The sequence below is a fragment of the Phodopus roborovskii genome, unplaced genomic scaffold, assembly GCF_943737965.1.
Source record: "Phodopus roborovskii unplaced genomic scaffold, PHOROB, whole genome shotgun sequence".
In the NCBI taxonomy this organism is placed as follows: Eukaryota; Metazoa; Chordata; class Mammalia; order Rodentia; family Cricetidae; genus Phodopus; species Phodopus roborovskii.
In genome coordinates, this window is record NW_026126514.1 from 21,176,523 (window position 1) to 21,200,130 (window position 23,608).

The 23,608-nt window shown below is 36.2% G+C and overlaps 1 protein-coding gene across 1 annotated transcript in view; it reads left to right on the forward strand.

Moving 5' to 3' along the window:
- The window catches only part of Mnat1 (MNAT1 component of CDK activating kinase), a 154,852-nt gene that overhangs the window by 91,174 nt on the left and 40,070 nt on the right, over positions 1-23,608 (forward strand). Inside the window, exon 7 of the mRNA XM_051195988.1 lies at positions 5,732-5,853. Within this exon, the coding sequence (XP_051051945.1) occupies positions 5,732-5,853 (122 nt within the window). The remainder of the gene's footprint in view (positions 1-5,731; positions 5,854-23,608) is intronic.

Here is a 23,608-nt window from a genome sequence, read left to right on the forward strand (position 1 = left end):
TATTCCTCTGCATATTATGTGAATGAAGTCATGTTGTGTGACTGTACTCCATTCTGTTCACTCATGAGTTGATGGTCATCAGATTATTTTCATTGTCTGGGCACAACAGGTAATACTGCTATGACTATTCCTGTAGAAACTGATCATTTATTGAACAGGAACCTATAAGTTTGGGGTTCTTTTTTTTGGGTAAATTAAAATTACTAGTAACTTTAAGAAAAACCACCAAATTATTTCCCGAAGCTTACTCAGGAGATTTCTGTTGTCTTTCTGTCTGTGGTCTATACTTTAGAGTCTACCCGGAATGTCCCTGTCTTTCGGTCTGTATTTGTTGTTTGTCTTTTTGTTTCTCATTTGTAAAAGTTGCTTATATGTTCTAAATAAAAGTTACTTATAATATATGTGACTTGGAAATGTTTTCTTCCAGTCTGTATTTCACTTAAAACAAACAAACAAACAAACAAACAAACAAACAAAACCCAAAGTCTTTTCAGTTCTCCCTTTCCCCCGATATCTTTGTCCCTTTTTCCTCTTCAATTATAATTCATTCAAATAATATTTGTCCAACAATTAAATATATAATCAAAATAATTATAGACTAAAACTAGAATAGTTACAAGCTTGACCCATTTAGTTCTAACTCTTCTTTCTTTTGTATTATTTTATTTTTATTTTTAAAATAAATAGCTACATTTCTCTCAAAACTAACAGTTTCCATTACCTGCCTAAAAATCCCTATAATGGAAGCTTTCAAAATTAGCAAAGTAGAAATATAGTATGATAAATACACAGATTAAATAGTCTTCAGTATTTGGTATATTTGCTTCTCATATACATATACATATACGTACATGTATATGTATATGTATATGTATATGTATATATGTATATGTTTTCCTCTGAACTACTTTAAGATATAGTTTTAATGAAGTTATTCTCTTATAGTCTTAATTTTGTTCCCATATGGGATATTTCATACACAATCATAATGCTATGATCTGACCAAACAAAACGAGCACAAATTCTTTGGCTTGACCTGATGCTTTGACCATTTTCAGATTTTCTCCACTGTCCTGTAGCTCTCTTCTCACAACGTCAGCAGTTTCCTTAAACAAGGGTTTCTTCTTTTCCATGTCTTTGCTGGCATTTGTTATTTGTTCTTAGAGATTTATTTTTAATATATATTTAAATTGTGTGTGTCCGTGTGTCCGTCCGTCCGTCCGTCCATCTGTCTGTCCGTGTATGTGGGAATGTTTGTGTGAAGCAGGTGCCTGTAGAGGCCAGGAAGTTATATCCTTAGAGTTGGAGTACAGGTAGGTGGTTGTGAGGTGCTGGACAAGGATGCTGCAAATTCCTTTCCTCTCAAATGTCTGTGCACATTTGGATGTCTGAGTATTTGTCTTCTTAATGATTGCCACTCTAGTGGGTGGGGTAGAATCTCTCTGTGGTTTTAATGTATATTTCTCTATTGGCTAATGTGGTTAAAGACTGTTTCATGTGTTTGTTACTCATTTTATTTCTTCTTTTGAGAACTGTGTGTTCATTTTATTTGCCATTTTTTGACTGGCTATTTCATTTTTTTTTTTTTTTTTTTTTTTTGCTGAGGCTTTAAGTTCCTTATATGCTGAAGATATGAAGATATGTCAACTGTTTAAGATAGTAAGGATTTTTTTTTTTCTATCCTACAGTCTGTCTTTCACTCAGCAGAAGATTTTTCAATTGCCCAAAGTTCCATTTGCCTGTTGTTGGCATTATTTCTTGAGTGACTGGAGTCCTACTCAGCAGTCCTTATCTTTGCCTATATTTTACCGGGCTTTCCTGCTTTTTTTCCCTTAACCGTTTCAAAGTTTCTTTGATTTTACTGAAGAAAGATAGGAATCTCATCTCATTGTTGTACATGGGAATATCCAGTTTTCTGAGCATGATTTGTGAAGGAAGTTACTTAGTGTTCGTTGTTTATTTGTAGTGTCTTTGTCAAAAATTAGGTTGTAGCTGTATGGGTTTGTACTGGGGTCCTTTGGGCTATTCTGGGGATCTATGTGTCTGTTTTTGAGCTTGCAGTGTGCTTGTTTTGTTACCATAGCTCTGTAGTGTGATAACCTGGAGTCAGTTAGGTATTGTGATACTTTCAATATTATTTGGTTTTCTCAGGTTGCTTTGTCTGTCTGTGGTCTTTTGTGCTACCATATGAATTTTAAGGTTTTCTTTGCTGTTGTTGTTTCTATGACGAATGGCATTGAGAGACTAGAGAGTTGGTTCAGTGATAAAGGGAACTTAATGCTCCTGCAGAGGACCAGAGTTCAGGTCCCAGCATCCATATCAGGCTGCTATGCACAATCACCTACATCCACATGAATGCAGACTCATAATCACATGTAATGGATGGACAAATTACATTAAAATTTTGATGGATGTTAAATTGCTTTTGATAATATAGCCATTTTTTTGGACAACATTGATGCCCCCAATCCATTATCGTGGGAGGTCTTTCTATTCTGTACTGTCTTCAATTTCCTTCTTTAGTGTTTTATTGTAGAAGTCTTATATTTCATTTATCCATTTAGTTTTTCCTTTTTTTTTTTTTGCTTTTCAATACAGGGTTTCTCTTTGTAGCCCTGGCTATCCTGGAACTTGCTCTGTAGACCAGGCTGGCCTTGGACTCAGAGATCTGCTTACCTCTGCCTTCTAAGTGTTGGGATTAAAGGTGTGTGCCACTACTGACCAGCTCTTTCTTTCTATTTTTTGAAATAACTGTGAATGACATTATTTTCCTGATTTCCTTCTTGGCATTTTACTGGTATATAGGAAAGCAAGTGGTTTTATATACCGATTCCTTTAAAATACATATCAGAACTTTGAGTTTTCTGGTAGGGTCATTAGATGTTATACATAAAGTCATGTTTACAAATAAGGGTACTTTTATCTTCTCACTTTCCTATTTTTGTCTCCTTTATTTTCTTGTTTTGTTGCTCTAGCCAGGTTTTGAAGCATGATATTGAGTAATTATGGAAAAGTAGACACCCTTGTCTTGTTCCTGATTTTAATGGAAATGTCTTTAGTGTTTCCACTTTCAGTATAATGTTGGTTCTGGATTTGTCATTCACAGCCTTTATTATGTTGAGATGTGTTTCCATATTATATCTTCAGGACTTTTATCATGAAGGACTTTCGGATTCTGTCAAAATACTTGTCTCTATCTATTGAGATAATACTGTAATTTCTGTTCTGGAGTCCATTTCTGTGTTATTTATTTGTATATGCTGAACCATGCCTGTGTCTGTGGGATGACGCCAACTTGAAGTGTTTTTTAATTGGATTTGCAGGCATTTAATTGAGAATTTTTGCATGTATGTCTTTACCAGTAGACACAGGAGATTCACTGGGAGATTGATTTGTCCCTTTTTTCTCTTTCTTGTATCTTTACTTGGTTTGCTATTAGTCATACTGGCTTTATATTTTTTGGGACACATACACACTTTTAATCTTAGCACTCAGGAGGCAAAAGCAGGCAAATCTCTATGAAAATAGTTTGTATTAGTTGCTGGTTTTGTTGTGGTGTCAAAAACCTGGCAAACAATTTTATTGAAGAAGGGAGGATTTATTTTGACTCACAGGGTTTGGGGTTACAGTCCATCATGGTGGAGAAATCATGGCAGGAGGAGCAGGAGGAAGTTGGTCATGTTTTCTAAGGAACGATGTTGCCCACACTTAGAGTGGGTCTTCTCATCTCCTCACACCTAATCTGGAATCCTTTACAGACCTGCCTAGAGGCTTTTCTCCTTGTTTTTTTCTGCCAAGTTAACAATTAATATTTACCATCGCAAAGAGTAAGACTAGTGATCAGCATTGCATTGATAACTCACTGGGGAGGGGAAGGTGGATGAAAAGAGGTAATAGCAGTGACAGGAATGAGCTTGAAGGAGTTCTTGCTCAATGTTGAATGAAAGAGAGGAAATAACTTTTAACAGTCTCATCTCTCAGGAGGCTGAGACATAGTGAGTTGTAATCAAGGAAATTCTATGAACGGATAAGGACAGCGAGAAAGGGAAAGGAAGAGGAAGGAAGGGGAAAGGGAAGAGAGGAGACGAAAGGGGTGGAAGGAAAGGAAAGAGAGGGGAGGGAGGGGGTAGGATGAGAATAATACAGACAGAGACACTGAGCATGAAATAAAGGTATAAATATGGCAGGAAGGGTATAGAGTTAATATAGTCCCTTCAGAGAATAAATAGTAGGATACCATAACTTCAGTGACTCAGATGTGGTTGCCAATATTTTTAGTACATGCTTTCCCACTACTTATTTGATAAAGTTAAAACTTCATGTCTTGAAAGTACATATCCTGCATTGTCCTTTGTGAAAAGTGGTCAATTAGCGAAATGATGAGAATTACCAGAATCAGAAATCATACACTTTATAAGAAATAGAGATATTTTGGGCTGGGTGATGGTGGTGCACACCTTTAATCCCAGCACCAGGGAGGCAGAGACAGGCAGATCTCTGTGAGTTCAAGGCCAGCCTGGTCTACAGAGCTTGTTCCAGGTCAGCCAGGACTGTTTCACAGAGAAACCGTGTCTCAACAAAAAACAAAACAAAACAAACAAACAAACAAAAAGACATAGAGATTTTTATGAATCAGAGTCCTTTTCCAAGCATATGATAAATATGTACATCATATGTAAGCATGCTTAGATGGCTTTATATATTTTGTATACTTGTATCCGGATGTGATCCTTAGGCATCTGCCCAGTAGTTCTTTCTTCGAAAAAAACTAGATGTTCATTTGAACTTAGTTTTTATCATCAATTATTTTCATACATTGTATGTGTGCATATAGTACTCATTTGGTAAGACTGATTCTGTTGTAAAGAGTTAATATATTTACATGACAGAGCATTGCCAAAGTAATTTGATTAGCCCTTTCCCCTAGTTGGAACTTAAAAAAAAAAAAGAAAAAAGAAAACACAGATTGCCAAATCTGTGAAAGTATTTTATAACAATTGGAAAACGTAAAGTTGGACTATGCTTATATTTTGCTTAGTACTATTAGTACTAAACAATAGTACTGATTAAGGCAAAATATGCATTTAATGGTAGATTTTATTTTCCTTCATACATTTCTTTTTATTCATTAAAATTTCATTTTCCCTCATAAATTGTGTGACTGAATATTAATTATGGAATGTGGCTTGTGGTGGTAATACATTATGCCTGTTAAAAAATAGCCTAATAGCTATTTTTTTAAGATTTTATTTTATATTTTAAATTATCTGTATATGTGGGTCAGTGTATTGGAATGTGCATGTAAGTGTCGTGCCTTCAAAGCCCAGGAGAGGGCATTTGATCCTCTGGAGGTGGGGTTGCAGGTAGTTGTGAGCTGCCCATCATGGGTGCTAGAAACTGAACTTGGGTCCTCTACAAGAGCTGAGCATCTCTCCAGCCACTAATGGCTGTTTTTGTTTGTTTGTTTGTTTTGTTTTTGTTTGTTTTTTGAGACAGGGATTCTCAGTATAGCTTTGGAGCCTGTCCTGGAACTAGCTCTGTAGACCAGGCTGGCCTCAAACTGACAGAGATCTGCCTGCCTCTGCCTCCCCAGTGCTGGGATTAAAGATATGTACCACCACTGCCCAGCTGGCTGTTCTTTTTAATGTAAGAAATTTACTCCATCTTTAAAATTACTACAAATACCAATATAAAGACATTATTAAAATATATCACCTTCATTTCTCTATAGGGTCAACAGATTTCATTAGCTCCAATCCAAAAGCTTGAAGAAGCTCTCTATGAATACCAGCCCTTGCAGATAGAGACCTATGGACCACAAGTTCCTGACCTAGAGATGTTAGGACGACTTGGGTAAGCATCAGAAGCCCTTTCCATAGTGGGAACCTGGTGTGTTGGGTATTGCTATTTTTTATTTAATTGACATTTTAACATTCGTAGGTTTCTACTTTATAGAATTTGATCCCATTTCTTTCCTCCTCCTCCTCCTTTTGTGTTTTTTGGTCCCCCCCCCCCTTCGGAGAAAGGATTTCTTAATAGTAATACTAAATTTTTATGTAGTATATTGGCTTTTTGATGTATTTGCTAGATTCTTGAAGTTAGGACTGGAATGCAGCAGTTCTCTTCATGAGACTATATTTGATAGCCATACCTGAAGTGGCTGTCTTAGCTTACTACTTGTTTCTCTGAATTGAGGAATAATAGGCCAGTGAAAATATGAATTCAGCGCCTTGCCATGAGAAATAATAGATTTAGTCACTGTCTTTTATCTATATTGAAACTGCATTTATGAGAACTGAGCCATGAAATATTTTGTCAGTAGGTATAATATAGGACTGGACAGTGACTCAAAGATCATAGTGTAGGTATTCTTTTGGGAAGTGAACTTGAGAGCATGGTTTTTGTGAATAATGGAGATAGTCTCTCATGGAAAGAGACTTGGAAAAGTCCTGATGAGCTAGATGGAGGAAGTAATTTTTTAGTCTGGTTTTCAGTGTAAAGTATTAAAAGGAAAACTTATTCAAAAAATAATATGAGAGAAAATAATATGAAAAGAAAATAATGCATAGAATGAGGCCAAGTAATTAAAATCAAAGACTCCAGCAACAGAGACTAGAAATAGGAACCACATAATAAACACCTTAAAGATGATGCACAGAATTCTGCTTATGACTACTGAGGCTCCTTGGTAGACCTAAAGTAAAAATGACATGCCATTTAATTATCCAGTCTTGGGTAGATCTTAAGGATAGATGAAATTTAGTTGTGTTCTCTTAAAGTCCTGCAACTTCCAAATGTGACATTCATGAAAAGTCTAAAACTCCCTTTGAGGTAACACATGTATTAAATAGTTGTCCTATACAGTAAAAGTTAAAGCATGAGGAAATAAGATAGGGATGCATTTTAGGGGGATTGTGTCCGTGTACATACGTGTGCTGCTGTATGTGTGTGTGTGTGTGTGTGTGTGTGTGTGTAGGCCAGAGGTCAGCCTTGACTGTTATTCTTCAGGAGCCATCTACTTTGTTTTTTGTGACAAGATAGCTCATTGGGACCTGGGACTCACTGGTCAGGCTAGCCTGTCATCACCTCCACAGTGGGTTACTAGCAGGTATGATCACATCTGGATTTTCACATGGGTTCTAGTGATTGAATTTAGATCCCCATACTTGCATGGCAAACATTTTACCCACTGAGATATTATGCTTCTGCCCCAAGAATATTATATTTTATGATGTAGAAAAATTACATGTAACACAGATGTTGGGTTAGAATTACCGACAGCCAGAACTATCATTTTCATCTTTCCTTAAACCTTTAATGTCAGTACAGATTGAGTATTTAAAATAATGCTACCTCTGTTAAAGAGTTTCACATTTTATAATAAATTTATTATAAAAGCTACATTTATGAGATCATGGAAATGATCATGAATAATAACAGTGCATTCTTGGGTTTATTACCTGGAAAATTAAAATGTTTTGGGTTAAAAAAATATTTACTTAGAGAGAAAGAGCAAATAGCATGTACCACGGTGTCCATGGAGAGGTCGAGGAGTCAGTTTTCTTCTCCCACTACAGGGGCTTGAATTCAGGTCATCAGCTGTGGCATCAGCATAGGCATCCTCTAAGCCATTTCAGTGGCCTCAGAGTAGCAGTTAAAGGACAGGAAGGGGAAGAAAGTTTGCTATTGTAACATCTGCACATTGTCATTGCAGTAGTGTGTTATTAAGCCAAGAAGAACTACTAAAACAATTACAAAATCAAAACAGGAATAATTAGCTATTCAACCAATATCAGAGACAATAATGGGCTCATAAAAATTGTGACTAGAACAATGAAGATGGCTCAGCAGGTAAAGAGCTTGTTTCAAGAGCATGAAGTCTAGAGTTAGGACTCCCAGATATCACATAAATGCAGGTGGGTATGGTAACCCACTTGTAATTCCAGTCTCAGAAGGCAGAGATAAGGAATCCCTGAACAAGCTTATGGGACTAAGCATATTGGCAAGCTCTGGAATTGATTGAGAGACCCTGTCTCATTAAATAAGGTAGAAGAGCGATAGCGGGTAATTTTTAATATCAACATTTGACCTCCAGGTATTTGTGCACCCACATGCAAACATTTACACACACACACACACACACACACACACACACACAGAGAGAGAGAGAGAGAGAGAGAGAGAGAGAGAGAGAGAGAGAGTGTGCCACCCTCACATAAAAATGGGAAAATAAAATGCTTAATGAAAGAAAGGTAGGAAAGGAAAAATAATCAAAAATAGAAAATGGCTTGGCAAGAGGTATAATCCTAATGATACCAGCTGGAGATAGCTGAGCAGTTAAGAACACTTGTTGCTCCTACAAAGGACCCCAGTTGGGGTCCCAGCACCCAAATTGGATTGTGAGTCACCCACCTGTAGATCTGGTGTCTACAGGTACTATACACAAGTGGTGCATATACACACACTCAGGAACACACACATGTACATAAAATCTTTTTTAAAAAGTTGAATGTTGTAAAGTAGGCAGTAGACATTTCTGTAATGACACAAATGCTGTAGATCTGTACTGTCCACTGTGGTGATCACTGGTCACTTCCTACTGAGCAGTTAAAATGTGCCTAATGTAACTAAAGAAAGCTATTTAAAATATTGAATTTCACTAAATGTTAAAACTTTAAGATTGTTTGATCTGTATTTTGTTGTTTTAATTTTGCAATGACTTCAACCATTATCTCTTCAAATATTTCTTTTTTATTTTCTGTTTTTATCCTACACTTCTAATTTCATATGCTAAAACTTCATTCATTCATTCCTTCATAAATTTGTTTTTTCAAGACAGGGTTTCTCTATATTGCTTTGAAGCCTGACCTGGAACTTGTTCTGTATACCAGCCTAGCCTCAAACTCACAGAAATCACCTGCCTCTGCCTCCTGAGTTCTGGGATTAAAGGCTTACACCACTACTGCCCAACTGTTAAAACTTTTAAATGACCATTTAAGGGTGAGGTAACAGACACTCGTAGTCGTCTACCTTAACAAATTTTAGTATTGTTAAGTAGTTTCATATTGTTGTGCAACCAACCATTTGTACTACCTATCAACTTTTCTTTTTGCAAAACTGAAACTGTATTAACCATGACACCCTAATCCCTTCTTCCTTCTCATTGCCGTTTTGTCTCTGATCTGATTACTCTTAAGTACCTCATAAACGGAATCAGGTAGAATCTGTCTTTCTTTAGTGGATGGTTTATTTCACATAGCATTGTGTCTCATTGAAGTGTATAACAGTCTTCTCAGGTTAAATAATGGCATGCTGTATGTCTATACCTCTTTATCCACTCATCTCTCTGTGCATATTGGAGTTGTGTACATCTCTAGGTTATTATAAATAGTGTTGCTGTGAACCTGGGTGTTCAATATAGGGGCCCTGCTTTTAGATATATATCCAAAGTAAGTTTGCTGAGTATTTCGATAGTTAGGTTTGAGTTTTTGTGTTAGGAACTTCTATGCTGTTCTCCACCAAAGCTAAGCTGTTTTCCCTAATTAAGAATAGAGCAGCAGTGTTCCATTTTCTTCTTTTTCCTCCATACCCTTGCTGTTTAAGTAGTAACTATGGGAATGCATACAAGCGGGCATGCTTTACAGTTGTAGTGGGTGTTTCCAAAGTGAGGAGTGATGTTGATTATCTTTTCAAGTATGCAGCAGCCATGCGTATATCTTATTTTAAAAAACATCTTATTATTTATTACTGTGTGTGCGTGCATATACACTCATGCATGTGTGCCTGCACATGGAAGTCAGAGGACTTTGTTTGTTCTGTCTTTTTGCCTTATGGGTTCCTGGGATTAAACCCAGATTTTCAGGCTTGGAGGCAAGTGCCCTTACCAGCAGAATCATCCTGCTGGTGCACATACTTTACATTTATTTTTATGGAGTACATTTTTGTATGTGTTAGTGTTCTTGCAGAGTATTTTAAAAATTAGTAGCAAATGGTCTTTATATTTCTAGACAGCTGTTTAAAGTAGTATTTAGGAAAGTCTGATTCTCAGTTCTTAAATTTATTTTAAATGGATTAGTTCAGGCTTTTTGATGAAATAATTGATAGCAATATAAAATGCCTTAAAACACTATTACTTAAGAATTTATTCAACAGCTTCATTAAAGTGTAATTTACATACATCTGCTTTGCACGTACATTTCCATGAATTTTGACAAATGTATATCATGTAGAGCCACTTCCAAAATCATGCCATTGACTGTTCTGCCAGGCAGTGATGGTGCACACTTTTAATTCCAGCACTCAGGAGATCAGAGGCAGATGGATCTCTGTGAGTTCAAGCCCAGCCTGGTCTACAGAACAAGTTCCAGAACAGCTCTGGCTACACAGAGAAACCCTGTCTCCAAAACCAAAAACAACAACAAGAAAAAGAATTTTAAGGCACTTAACTCTTGCTTGTTTTCTAAAGTTTCCAAGGGAGAATATGACATGTTATGTACTCTATTAACTGGTCAGGGCTTTATCTGTGGGTAGTAAGATGTGACTTGCTCAACAACAAAGTTTAAGTATACTTTAGTGCTGTTTATTTAAGATAATATTGTAGTTTTTCAAAGTTCTCGGGAGCATCATAAAAATACAAAAATACAAGCAGATGCAAAAAATCACAAAAATAATTGCAATATGTATATGTATATATAAACATAATTTATATTATACTTGATTGTGATCATTGAAGTATTTTTAAGCTAGCTCTCTCTCTCTCTCTGTCATCTGTTTTTATTGGTATTTGAATTAGAAGGCAACTCACACATTACCATGAACCTTTGGGTCTTAGCTCCTAGTCTGGCTATAGTCTGGTACACTTTAAATCTCTTTTTATGCAATCATGGAAAATATGTTTCTGCTTGAAGCAGTTGTCAAACAAGCGTCTTTCATCAACAGTCAGACACAGGGCAGCTGAATGAAGCTGTTTAGTCTAGAGTAAATGCTCACGAGATTGCAAGGTCACTGAGGAAATGTAATTATGCAGTCTGTCCCAGAATCATATTTTTGTAGTTAAGACTTTAACAATATTAAATCATAATGCTAATTAAAAATATGTAATAAGATATATTCTAAAATTAATCTCAGAAAAGCAGCTCCCAATATAATAAATTACTACAGTGAAATACAATTGAGGTTTTTTTCTTCTTTTTTAAAATAGTACTCCAAAGGAGCAAGTTCAGTTTACTGTCAGAGTTTGGTTATTTATTCTTCCCAAATCGCTATCAAATATGCTAGACCCTGTAGATGCTATGAGACTGTCTCCACTGGAAAATGAACCTTTTTAGAATTTTCAAGTTCTTTGGAAAATGTGAATTTTTTAGCAGTAACTTTGTTTTTTATTTATTTGCTTACCACCCAGCAGGTATTTATGATGTATTTACTGTGGGACAATGACTCTTTTGGGTACCAAGAAAATACCAGTGAACAAAACAGAAGAAAATGCCTCCTAATATCCTGGCTTAAAGCAAACAATAAAAATACATTATCAAATCTGTTAGCTAGAGTTTTCTACTGCTAAAGAACCAAAGAGGATACACAATGATATTTAAGATGAGATCTGTTTTGGGAGTTGGCTCATGTGGTGGTGGAGTACCACAAACAGCGGTCTGCTAGTAGAAAAAAAAATCAGAGTCTCCAGACCTGAGAATAATGCAGTTGATGTGAGTCTTGGTGTGAGGCTGAAAGGCAGGTGTGGCGTGGTAACAGGAGTTGAAGTCCTGAACTCAAGACTTAAGAATCTGGAGTTCTGGCGTCTGAGATAGAAGATGAATGTCTTAGCTCCAGCATAAAATGAATTTGCCTTTTTTTTTTTTTTTTTAGTTTGGTCCTCAGTTGAGCTGGATATTGGGTGGGGGTGAATCATCTCTACTCAGACTGCTAATTGAAATGGTCATTTCTTCTGGAAATATTCCTACCAAGTTTTCTTCAAGGGATTGTATTTTTGAAAGGAAAATCACCAATAAAATTATAAAATGTGTATTGTATAACTACCAGGGCTTGCTTTTCATTCTGAAATATTTCAGGGTAGGAGAAGATTCTGTTTCTGTAGTACTTTGTATTTGCTTGATGATATTTTAGATAACATTTCAGTGCCCATTACCATTCTTCTTGGTTTTGGTGTCCCTGAACATAATCTTTCTCCTCCTAACTCTGCCTCCCTCTAACTCCTCACAGCTTCATCCTTGGACAGGTTCTCAATATGTATTCCAGGCTGACCTCAAACTTAACAATCCTCCTGCCTCAGAGGGCTCCTGAATGCTTCTACTACAGGCATGCAGTAACACATCCAGCTTTTATGTCTGTGGAGCTCAAGAGCTTTGCTATGAAACTGTCATACTTCCTCAGGAAGTCTTAGTAGTTGAAGGTTTTACCTTTTATTTGGTTAAAGTTAAGATGTTAAGGCTTGGTGGAGAATCTGTCCTTTTCTTGACTCTGAAAGTGGTTTGGTTTGTTATACAGAATTTACCCAATCTATTCTAAGCTTCAATGTATACAGTACTGAGATATTTTAAAGTTCTTTCACATTGTAGATTATATCTATTTTTGTTGATTTTTTTTCTTTCTTTTCTTTTTTCTTTTGGTAAGACAAGGTCTCATGTAATTCAAACTGACCTTCAACTCTTTGTGTAGCCAAGGATGACCTTGAACTTCCAAGTGATGGAATTACTGACTTGAGCCACCACACTTTATGTTTGGGGGATCAAACTCATGAGTATTGTTTTGTTAGGCAAGCACTCTGATGACTGGACCCACACCCCCCCAGCCCATATCCATTTTTAAACAGGAATAGACTAGAAAGTTAACTAGAAGGACATTATACTTTGTAAATATATTGTTTTGTGAAACTTATTTTAGTTGAGTGTATATCTGTGTAAAACAAATTACTAGTTGTGGTAAGGACAATTAAAGAACACTGATTTAAACAAGAAGCACAGAGCAAAGATTACTGCATGATTGTTTTTTGGTCTAGGGATCTTACTTCTGAAGTCTAAGAAAGACTACATAAGGACACAGATGAACACAACCTCAGACAAAGAGAAGGCCTCCGATTTTCTGTGTCATAAAGTAGACACTGCAATACTCCATGGGATATCCATTTCATTAGGAAAAGGAGTTACCCCTGTCGTACACCTACCAGATACTTACCAATGAACTCTCTTAAAAATCATTTCTGAGACAGGGGTTTCTCTGTGTAGTCCTGGCTGTCTTGGAACTCACTGTGTAACCAGGCTGGCCTCAAACTCAGAGATCCTCTGCCTTAAAAATAAAATGTGTTTAAAGTTAATTTATACGTTAAATGAACATTGAAAAACAGTTTTATCAGATAAATTGACAGGATTTAAATAGCACACCCAGATTGTTATTCCTTGTTATGTGTGTTCAGCGGTTATAACCCAAACTGATAATACCTTTGACTGTAGCCAAAAACTGACTGATAGCCTCACATGAACACAGACATTTCACTCTGTGTAGGCTAAGTCCAGATTTCAAATCCATCCCTAATGATTTGAAGTTTTTATTACATCTGGATCCTTTTGCATTTCTGTGTCAAAATGTGGTATGGAGCCAGAATTCCAAATATATAAATAATAATATTTAGCTTTTATTATTATCTTTTCCTCGTTTTATGACATCAAAATTTGGTACTTTATAAAATATAAATGATTTTTAATATATCTCAAGAGATGACTGCCATCTCTTGTTCCATAATAGTAAAAGACTCTCATTTTTAGGCTTATGACCATTAGTTGGAAGGGTCATCTAATTCATTTCTCATTCTTATGTGATTTTTATTATTCCAGAAGTCTGATGTACACACACCACACACTTGCCTATAGCATCTGAAAATGGTGTCAAGTTCTTTATGGTAATGAAATATCATGAAAAGTGGAAGAATGTTGATATCATTTGCAGGATGAATGGGAACTATTCTTGCCCCTAATTATTATGGAATAAAATCCATCCTGTTTAATAGGTACTCAAAGCATAGACTATGCAGAGTGTAGGCAGTTTGAAGGGGATGACAGTTTCTTTTTGTTCTTACTGAAAAACAGACCCCCATTGATTGCTGATCGGTATGTGGGTCCGTTCAGGAGAAAGACATATGTTCTGAAATTGAATCGCCATGGTTGCACAGTCTATCAGTTTACCAAAAATCATTGAACTGTACACTTAAAAATGTATTAGCACCCAAGAGGCAGAAACAGGCAGATCTCTGTGAGTTCCAGGATAGCCAAGGCTACATAGTGAACCCCTGTGTCAATACCTTCCCAAGGCCTGATATTAGTGCACCGGGGAGATGGCTTAGTGAGTGCAATATAGGTTGCTCAGTATGACCTTAGTTTTAGTTCCCAGTACTCATGTCAAAAGCTGAGCATGGCAGGGTTTTTGTGGTGGGGGTGATGTGGTATTTTTGTTTTTTGTTTTTTATTTATTTATTTATTTATTTATTTGTATTGGGTTCCTGTTTGTTTTTTGAAAAATAACTTAAAGTTGGGTGGGTAAGGAGGGAGAGAGGATCTGGAAGAATTTGGGGATATGATCAAAATATATTTAAATTTAAAAATTGTTTTAAATAACAAAAATAGAATAAAAGAAGGCATATTTGAGAAATACTTTAACAGTACAGGATCCAAGTTAACAAAGTCCTTTTTTTGTCAAATGCTATAGTGGCTTGATACGAAGTCACTAAACATCACAGCCACCCTTAGGTGGGGGGGCACTCACTTTAACATATATTCTAGCATCGCTTATAAAACAAAACAGGGTTGTTTTTTATATAGCTTTGTGGGTTGACATGTTAAGCGGTAATGGTACCTTACACATAGCAATACTTTAGTATCATGTAAGTATCAGAAAAACAATTGAATTAGTAAAATATATATATATATATATATGTGTGTGTGTGTGTGTGTGTGTGTGTGTGTGTGTGTGTATCTCTCTATCATCTATCTCCTATCAGCAATGTAAACTCTAAATATCTGAATCTAACCTTAAAGCTGTTGCGATTTTATTATTACAATGACCTAGAACAGTGTATTGTGAAAGCAAAATACTGAATGTTGCCTTTTTGTAAAGGGTTTACACACCAATTTGTTGAAATAAAGATTTTTCCATCCTGGGCTGGGGGGAAAGGTGGAGAATGGTAGAATGGTAGAGGAGGCCCTCAATGTTGACCTTGGTCTGCACTGGTGCATGTACAGTTGGACGTCCATAAACATGAGTACAGACATGCATACAACATGCACATGTATTATTAGCAATTCACTGCATTCTTAGCTTGAGAAGCTTCATCTGGTATATATCTGAGCTGTTTACTTACATGATTACTTTTATCCTCATAACTGTAGTTGAACAGATTCCCCTCACCTTTTTGTGTTATTATTATTATTATAATTATTATTTGTGTGTGTGTGTGTGTGTGTGTAATGTCTTCCTTTGGCATTATTCTTTGTCATTACTAGTTGAGAACAAAATTCTGAATTAAGTGTATTTTCTGAAGGCTTAAAGGAAACTTTGAAGATAGTGTGCTTAAATGTTTTTATATCCTCTTAGGTACAGTAATTTGGGTGATGAATTTTTCAGAAACTGTAGAATTGTGGTGATTCATTTAACTATACCACCATCCTTTAAGTGATCCTATCATGCTTTGATCCTTACTGTTTGGCTTCTTTTTTTTTTTTTTTTTAGCATTATGGGAAATAATTTCTGAGATGATAAACATGTTTCAGCCTATAATAAAAAGAGATCACTAGCACCCCACAATGTTTCTTATGTAAACGAAAAGATTTACTGGACATGCTTGTCCGTTTAAGATTGAATGAATTGCATCCTATTTGAAACAGCTTTGAGTAGCTTTATATGTTATAAACTTATATCTTTACACAGTGATTAAAGTGTAGGTTTGATGAGCTTTGTAAGCATGATCAGGGTAACGAATGTGTCTATGAACTCAGTTTCCTGCTGTCACTTGTGATTTTTCCTTCTAACCTCTCAGTACCCCACCAGGAAACCCATTACTATGCTTTCTGAATTACACATTCATTTACACTTTTTAGCATTTTGTATAAATTAAATGACAATAGATGCATTTGTTTTTATCTGACTTGTTTAGGTCAGTATACTATATTCACTTTGATATTAATCCATGCTGTAATATATATCTGTGATTCATTAGTTTTTATTGCAGAATGTCATCCCATTGCGTGTAAATACCACAGTTTATCTCTCACGTGCTGACAAGTAGTTGATTTTTTTCCAAAATTTTCTGCAGTGCTGGTCTTGTAAATAAATCTGATAGGAATATTCATATCAGAATATGCATACTTGCTTTCTTTACTTTGATGCGAATACCTAGAAGTAGAAGATTTTGTCATTTATAGGTATTTATGTAAGTTTTTAAGAAACTCGTCTGTTTTCCAAAGGGTTACATCATTTTATGTCCCCTTCCTCTCCTCTGGGGTTTCTGAGGCCCAGTTTCCTCATTTGTTGGCACTTGATAACAGTTAGTCAATCTTTTGACAATTTTAGCTGTTTTCATAGCTGGGTGGTGGTACTGTGTTTTAAAGTTTGTCTCCCTGAGGTAGCAGCCACTCTGAGAATCTTCTGTGCTTTGCTGGTTTTTGTTTGGTTTTGGTTTTTTTTCTTTTTTTTTTTTTTTCTTTTTCTGATGAAGTATTTGCTCAGATCTTTTATTCATTTTGTTGATGGTTTTTTGTTTTGTTTTCTGAGAGGTGTTGTTCAGTCTGTTGAAGATTTTAGGTGCCTGATATGATTGACAAATGTACCAAATGTACCTCCTCAGTCTCTGGCTCATCTTCTCAATTCCTAAGTGTTCTTTGGAGGAGTACAAATTTCAATTTCCATTGAGTCCATTTGATCTAGCTTTATTTTTCCTTTTTACGGTTTACACTTTAGGTGTTACATCTATGAAAATTTTCCCTGAGTTAAAGTCAAAATAATTTCTCACATTTTCTTTTAGACGCTTTATTGTTATCTTAGGTTTAACCTCATTTAGGTCTGTGGACCTTTGCAGTTCATTTTTTATGTGGTGAGAGTTACACTCTGGTTTCTGTCAATGACTGAAGGGTGTTGTATAGTTTTTGTCTGCTTTGTTGAACTCAGCCTTTTCTCCTCTGCAACCCATCTGTGCCTTGATGAGAGATCAGGTGACTGTAGTGTGTTTGACTCTTAGCTGATGATAGCAGAATCATGTTGTCCTGATTACTTTGCTTCTATAATAACTTTGAATATTGACACCAGTCCTCTAGTTTTTGGGTTTTGTGTGTGTGTGTGTGTGTGTGTGTGTGTGTGTGTGTGTGTGTGTGTGTGTTGGTTGAATTTTGTTTGTTTTTTATATTTTGCTATTTTAGCTTCTTCATAAACTCATGCAATTTTTAGGGTCAACATCTACATTGTGTACTAGACTTAAAAATGAAACAACAAATAAACAAACCTGGTCTTTTACAGGTGAAGTGGCTCATGTCTGTCACCCCAGCGAGTAGAGACTGAAGGAATTCCTGCATAATGGGTTGGGGAGCTAGCTTGGGCCAGAAAGTGAGACCCATCTCTTCCGACTTGCCCAAAGTGATTATATTAGAGCACATAGCCTACATTGTTTCCCTACTAACAGCTAACACTGGTATGGTATATTTGTTAGAATTAATCAGTATTGATTTATTTTTATTAACTAAAATTCCTACTTCCTTTAGATTTATTTTTTCTGGTCCAGGTTCTTGCAGTATATTTAATAGCTTTTCTCTGGGGCCCTTCTTGGCTTTGACAAGTGTTTTAGAGGTTACTTGTGCCAGATGACCGACTCTCCGGAATATATCATCCTTGTATTTTATAGAGTATCCATTTATAGACATATATGTGCTTTACCCCTCTTAATGAGATCAGAGTTATACTTGTTCATGAGGTGTACCATAGAGATCGGTTACCATTGTCCTCACATTAAGAATATGTATATTGAGTTGGTGTAATGGTGCATGCTTTTAATCTTGGCACTTTGCAGAGGCAGGCAGATCTCTGAGTTCAAGGCCAGACTGGTTTACATAGTGAGTTCCAGGACAGCCAGAACCAGGACAGCCAGAACTACATAGTCAGACCCTGTTTCTCAAAGAAAACCAAAAAGGAAAAGACAAAAACAAGCAAAAAAAAAGAATATGTATTGTCAGCATATCCTACTGTATGTAGATTTTACTTTGATCCCCAGGCTGAGGAAGTGTTAGGCTTCTCTGCAGTAAAGCTACTCTTGACTTTCCTATAAACTTCAGGATGTTGAGTTCTCTGCTTTCTTGGTAGTACAGTATCTATATAAATTACTTGGAATTCTGCATGAGAGTCTGTCTGTCTATCTGTCTTTCTGTAGAGGCCAGAAGTTGATATGTCTTTCTCGGTGATTCTCCGCCTTTTGTCTGTTTGTTTGTTTTTTATTTTTCGAGACAGGGTTTCTCTGTGGCTTTGGAGGCTGTTTGGAACTAGCTCTTGTAGACCAGGCTGGTCTTGAACTCAGAGATTCGCCTGCCTCTGCCTACAGAGTGCTGGGATTAAAGGCATGTGCCACCACTGCCCAGCTGCTCTGCCTCCAAGCACTGGGAGGGCACTAGCTTTTACACGAGTGCTGGCAATCCAAACTCAGGTCCTTGGGCTTGTGCAGCAAGTATTTTACCACCAGCTAGTTCCCTGTCTCAAGCTTTGCCTTTTTAGTTAGTTGATTAGTTCATTTATTTAGATATTTTTGTCTACCAAATACTTGTGTATGTTCCTGTTTCATTTTTGGTTGGTATCAGTTTAGTAACCATTTGCCATTCCTTTATTGTAGTGTTGTTGAATGAATTTCATCTTGGTTTATAAGGAGATTAAAAAAAAAAGCAAATGAACAGAGGCTGCAATTGTAGATATGAGTCTCTCTTTGAATTCTATATCTGTTACTAGGTTAAACCAACAGTAGAATGTACTTTCATTAATTCTTCACTTCCTAGTTGAAAGGTTGAGATCACAAACTGGGATTTGTTGTCCATTTTTGCTGTGTCTTGAAATATTCATACTATCGTAAGAAACACTTTCAAGTAGAGACAGTCTTTTTAAAATTAGGTATGTAGAGATTGCATTTCCATTTAAAGAGACTAAAGAAAAAATAGAAAAGGAACCTGGAGACTGAGTTGGTGGCAAGTGATTAGCTATGTGTCACTTGCTGATGCTTTTAACCTTTCAAAATTTAGAACACACAGGCTTGACTAAAGTTCTCTGTTAATTTATGTGTATCATGATCTGTTTTCCTTTCTTCTTATTAAGATATAATTCATTTTTTTAAATTTCTGTAAGTCCTGCTACCATGAGTTTTTTAATTAAATGAAACACAAAAAATTAATAACAACATAAACAGGAACACTAGAAATCCTGAATTTTATATGAGCTATGGAAAATTGTCACTCATATATGTGGAAATAGATATTATGAAAGTATAAATTTAAAAGAAGCAATGAGCATAATGTGTCAAAACAAGTAACTTTTCATAGTTGTCTTGAAACCTTAAGATGTTAAAATAAATAAATTCTTTGGTTTTTTTTTTTTTTTTCCTCATTGAAGGAAATATAAAGTCATTATTGGAAAACTTTAAGATGTAAGTAAGTAGGAGGAAAAATAGCCCACCCCCATGTGAGCTCATAAGCCATGAGTGGTTTCTGTCCTGGGTAACAGTTGCCCACAAGCCTTTTGCTTTTTTCTTAGTGGTTAGGTACAAGCATTTTCTGCTTTCCTCCTGATTTGGGGGTCAGTGCTGGCTGCCTTAGGTTGGGAAACCAGTGTAGTCACTTCCCAAACAAACAGCCCTTAAGTGCAAACTAGGCATTTCTGCTAAGTCCTGAGTCCCCAAAGTAGTCACTCTTCTGACACTAATGTTGCCCCTACCTCCCCGGCTTTGGTTTTTCTGCATAACTAGTTTTAAATGTAAAAACATAAATCCTAAAGAGTGGGAGTGGAAAACAGGGATGGTTTTCATTTGGGACAATTTCCTGTGAAATGTGGCTCTAAACAAGACCCATATTTACACAAGTGAATATAGTTTTATTTAGAGTGGTATAGTCAGCACAGTTTAAAGTGATTTAATTTCACATTTTAGTTGTTGGTATTTAATGTTTTCATGGCAAATGTGTCTAATAACAGTAGTTAAAGTTTGAAATAGTTTTGAATAATTTTACATTAGAAACACTAGCTAAATCAACTCTGCAGTAACAAATGTCGGAAAAAATTAATTATTTTTGCTGCCACTGCAAAATCAATTGTGCAACTGTTCTTTTTAAACTGACTTACATGACTGCGTTCTAAACAGGGCACTCCTGTAACTTGTCAGGAGCAGGTTTTGGTTAATAGATATTTTCAGTGATGTAATGGGAACTTCTGGCAGTGAGTCAGAATATAATGGACTGTGATTAATGTTTTAATAAGTACTTTTCTATTGCTCATGATGTAGAGGAGAAATGGTTTCCTGCTTAAATTGATAGAAGAATAGCAGGTGTGCATACAATATTTTTTAAATGGAATGTTTTTCTTAGGTTAATAACATTAATATTTTAATGTGGTTCAATTCATTGTGTGTGTGTGTGCACGAGCGCACACATATATATTCACACAACTCTAAAATTGTTGTGGAAAAATAAAGTTTGACAATTATAGATGTCCTAATTAACATTTTAATTTATGGGCTCTTTTGTTAGGGTGCTTTAATTTTTGGTTAGTATGTTTTGCTCTTAGTATAAAACTGAGGGAATAAAGAAAGGCTCTGCCTAAAGTGCATGCTTTAGGATATGAATCATGTGGCACACTGAGAAACACAGTGAGTTAAACTCTAAGAGGTTCACTCTTCAGTTAGGAAGATTGATAGCCAAGTGGAGTAATGATCATGACTTTCGGTTGGAAAGGCCATCAGCCCAGCCTATAAACCCAGTGCAAACCCAGTAAGTTCAGAGATTTGGAAAGTTAAGCCTTGTAGACTTTGTCAGTCTTGGAATCTGAGTGAGTGAAGACAGACTGGGAGAGATTCTGGTGTGCCATACTTGAGGGCTTCTTTCACAGCTTGTTCTCCATTTTTTGTTTGCAATTTAATTTTGGCAATTTCTGTACAATAGATACTTGTCGTACCTGAAAAGCCTTGGTTGGGGCTGAATAGAGTCCACTGGATGTAGGCTGCAGATACCTTCTGCTCATTGTTTATGTGTAAAAGGCATTTGTTCAAATGTGTACTTTGCTAGAAGAGTTTTTGGTTTTCAGAGAGTCTCAGAGAGATGCTGATTTTAATTTTTGAAAAGTGTTTCAACCACTGAAACCAGATTGGTCGGCTTCACCTTCAGGGTTTTTGATTTAGCTAGAGTTGTGTGGGGGTCCCAGAATGTGTATTTCTAACAATAAGTGGCGTTGGTGTTGCTAACTAGGGACTACTGTAAATGTTACAGGTGCAGTTTTGGTAAATAGCCATCTGGAAGTCTCTGATCTGCCTCCCTGATTCTTTAGGAAAAGTGTGATACTGACCTGGTTGCAGATTTTCATGTTTAAAGGTTGAATTGAAAATGCTTCTGTTAGTTGTTTGCCATCTTTCTTGCTCTATCACTGAATGTTTATCTAGTGCACCATTGAAAGCAGAAATGTTCTTTTTGCCCAATTTTCTACTAGACATTTGGTCCATTGTCTATCTGTTGCTTTTAGATTTATTTTAATTTAAATATTCTCTTCATGCATATGTGGTATATGTGTGTGCATGTGTGTATGTTCCCATATGTGGGCACATGGATATATGTAGGTCCAAGGTTGACACTGGGAGTCTTGCTAGAGTGTCTTCACCTTACTCATTGAGGTAGGTATCTGGTTTGACCCCATGGATATGGCTAGTCTAGCTGGCCAGATTGACTCTAGGGGTCACCCATCTCTACTTCTGAGCACTGAAATTACAGGCAGGCCACAACACCCAGCAAGCAGATGTATTGGGATTGGGGATCTGAACACTGGTCCTATGATTGCTGTTTGCATGGCAAGCAATTTTGTTGCTGAACCATCTTCCTAGTCCTATTTTTTGCTTTTATAAATATACTCTTGTAAACTTGTGTGCAGGTAGTTTCTTCCATTTGTTCTACTGGTAAAAATTCCCGAATTGAAGGATGTGTTTATAAGGCCCAGCTGAAGCCTGATACTTCTTTACACCTGGCATTTACACACTAATGAATATAATTAGTTACCATAAAAGCAAGAAGTTTGAAAAATGAAACCAACGAAGTGTTTTTCCTTTAATTGGATCCAGTAGTTTTTTGTTTGTTTGTTTGTTTGAGACAGGGTCTCTCTACATAGCCCTAACTGTCCTGGAACTCACTGGGAAGACCGGGCTGCCTTCAAACTCACAGAGATCTGCCTTCCTCCGCCTCCCAAGAGCTGGGATTGAAAGTGTGCATTACCACACCTAGTGATAGGTCCCAGGAGTTTTAATTTTATTTTTAATGGTGAAAATATGTTAAGCAAATAGATTTTATAAATTAAAACCAGGTATTTTAATCTTTGTAATAATAATCAGATTTCAACTGAGTAGTGGTAGTCTATTTTTATTTGTTTAAAGGTATTTATCATATACATTATTGGCATGCCACACATATATGAAAGCTAAAGCTTGCCTCCCAACATGTAGCACTAGTTGTGTATTGATAGTAAAGAATTATTCTGGGTTAGTGCTTGTTTTTGCTTGAATGTAGCAAACTGTGGTACAGGTTAAGGTAAGATATAATTCCCTTTCTATTTATAAATGTCGAAAGCAAATCTTTAAATCTGGACTTTGCTGTGAGAGAAGAGAAGGGACACTCATCTCTTAAGCCAGGCGTATTTCATTTAACATGATGGGTCTTTAGTTCCATCTGATTTCTTATAAACATGATTTCATTCTTCTTTATGGCTAAGAAAACTCATTTTTTTTTTCTATCCATTCATCTGTGTGTAGGCACTTAGGTCGATCCCATAACTTGTCTGTAGTGAATAGTGGACATGCAGTTATCTCTGTTTCATTGATTTCTTCAGGTATGATTTGTATAGTTGATTATTTATGCTCACTTGAAATAGACAAGAATATATTAATTCTTTATACTGTACTGTGAAATCAATCAGAAAAAAAAAGTCTCTCTTCCAACCGAGGTGTTTCCTATCATTGCTCAAAGGCTGGAGCAGTGGCTCTGAAATTAAGAGCACTTTATACTCTTGCAGAAGACATGGGTTCAATTCCCACCATTCAGAAGATGGTACATACATACTTGTAACTCCAATCCCATGGAATCCAATGCTCTTTCTAGCCTCCTAGGGTGCTATGCATACATATGGTACACATAATACATGCAAGTACTTACACTTACACATAAAAAATAAAAATAAATGTTTTAAAAAGAAAGATATCAAAGTTGAGCACTGGTGGTCACTTCTTTAATCTCAGCACTCAGGAAGCAAAGGTAGGCAAATCTCTGAGTTCAAGGCCAGCCTAGTCTATGATAGTAAGTTTCAGGCCAGCCAGGGATACCCAGAGAAACCAGGTAGGTAG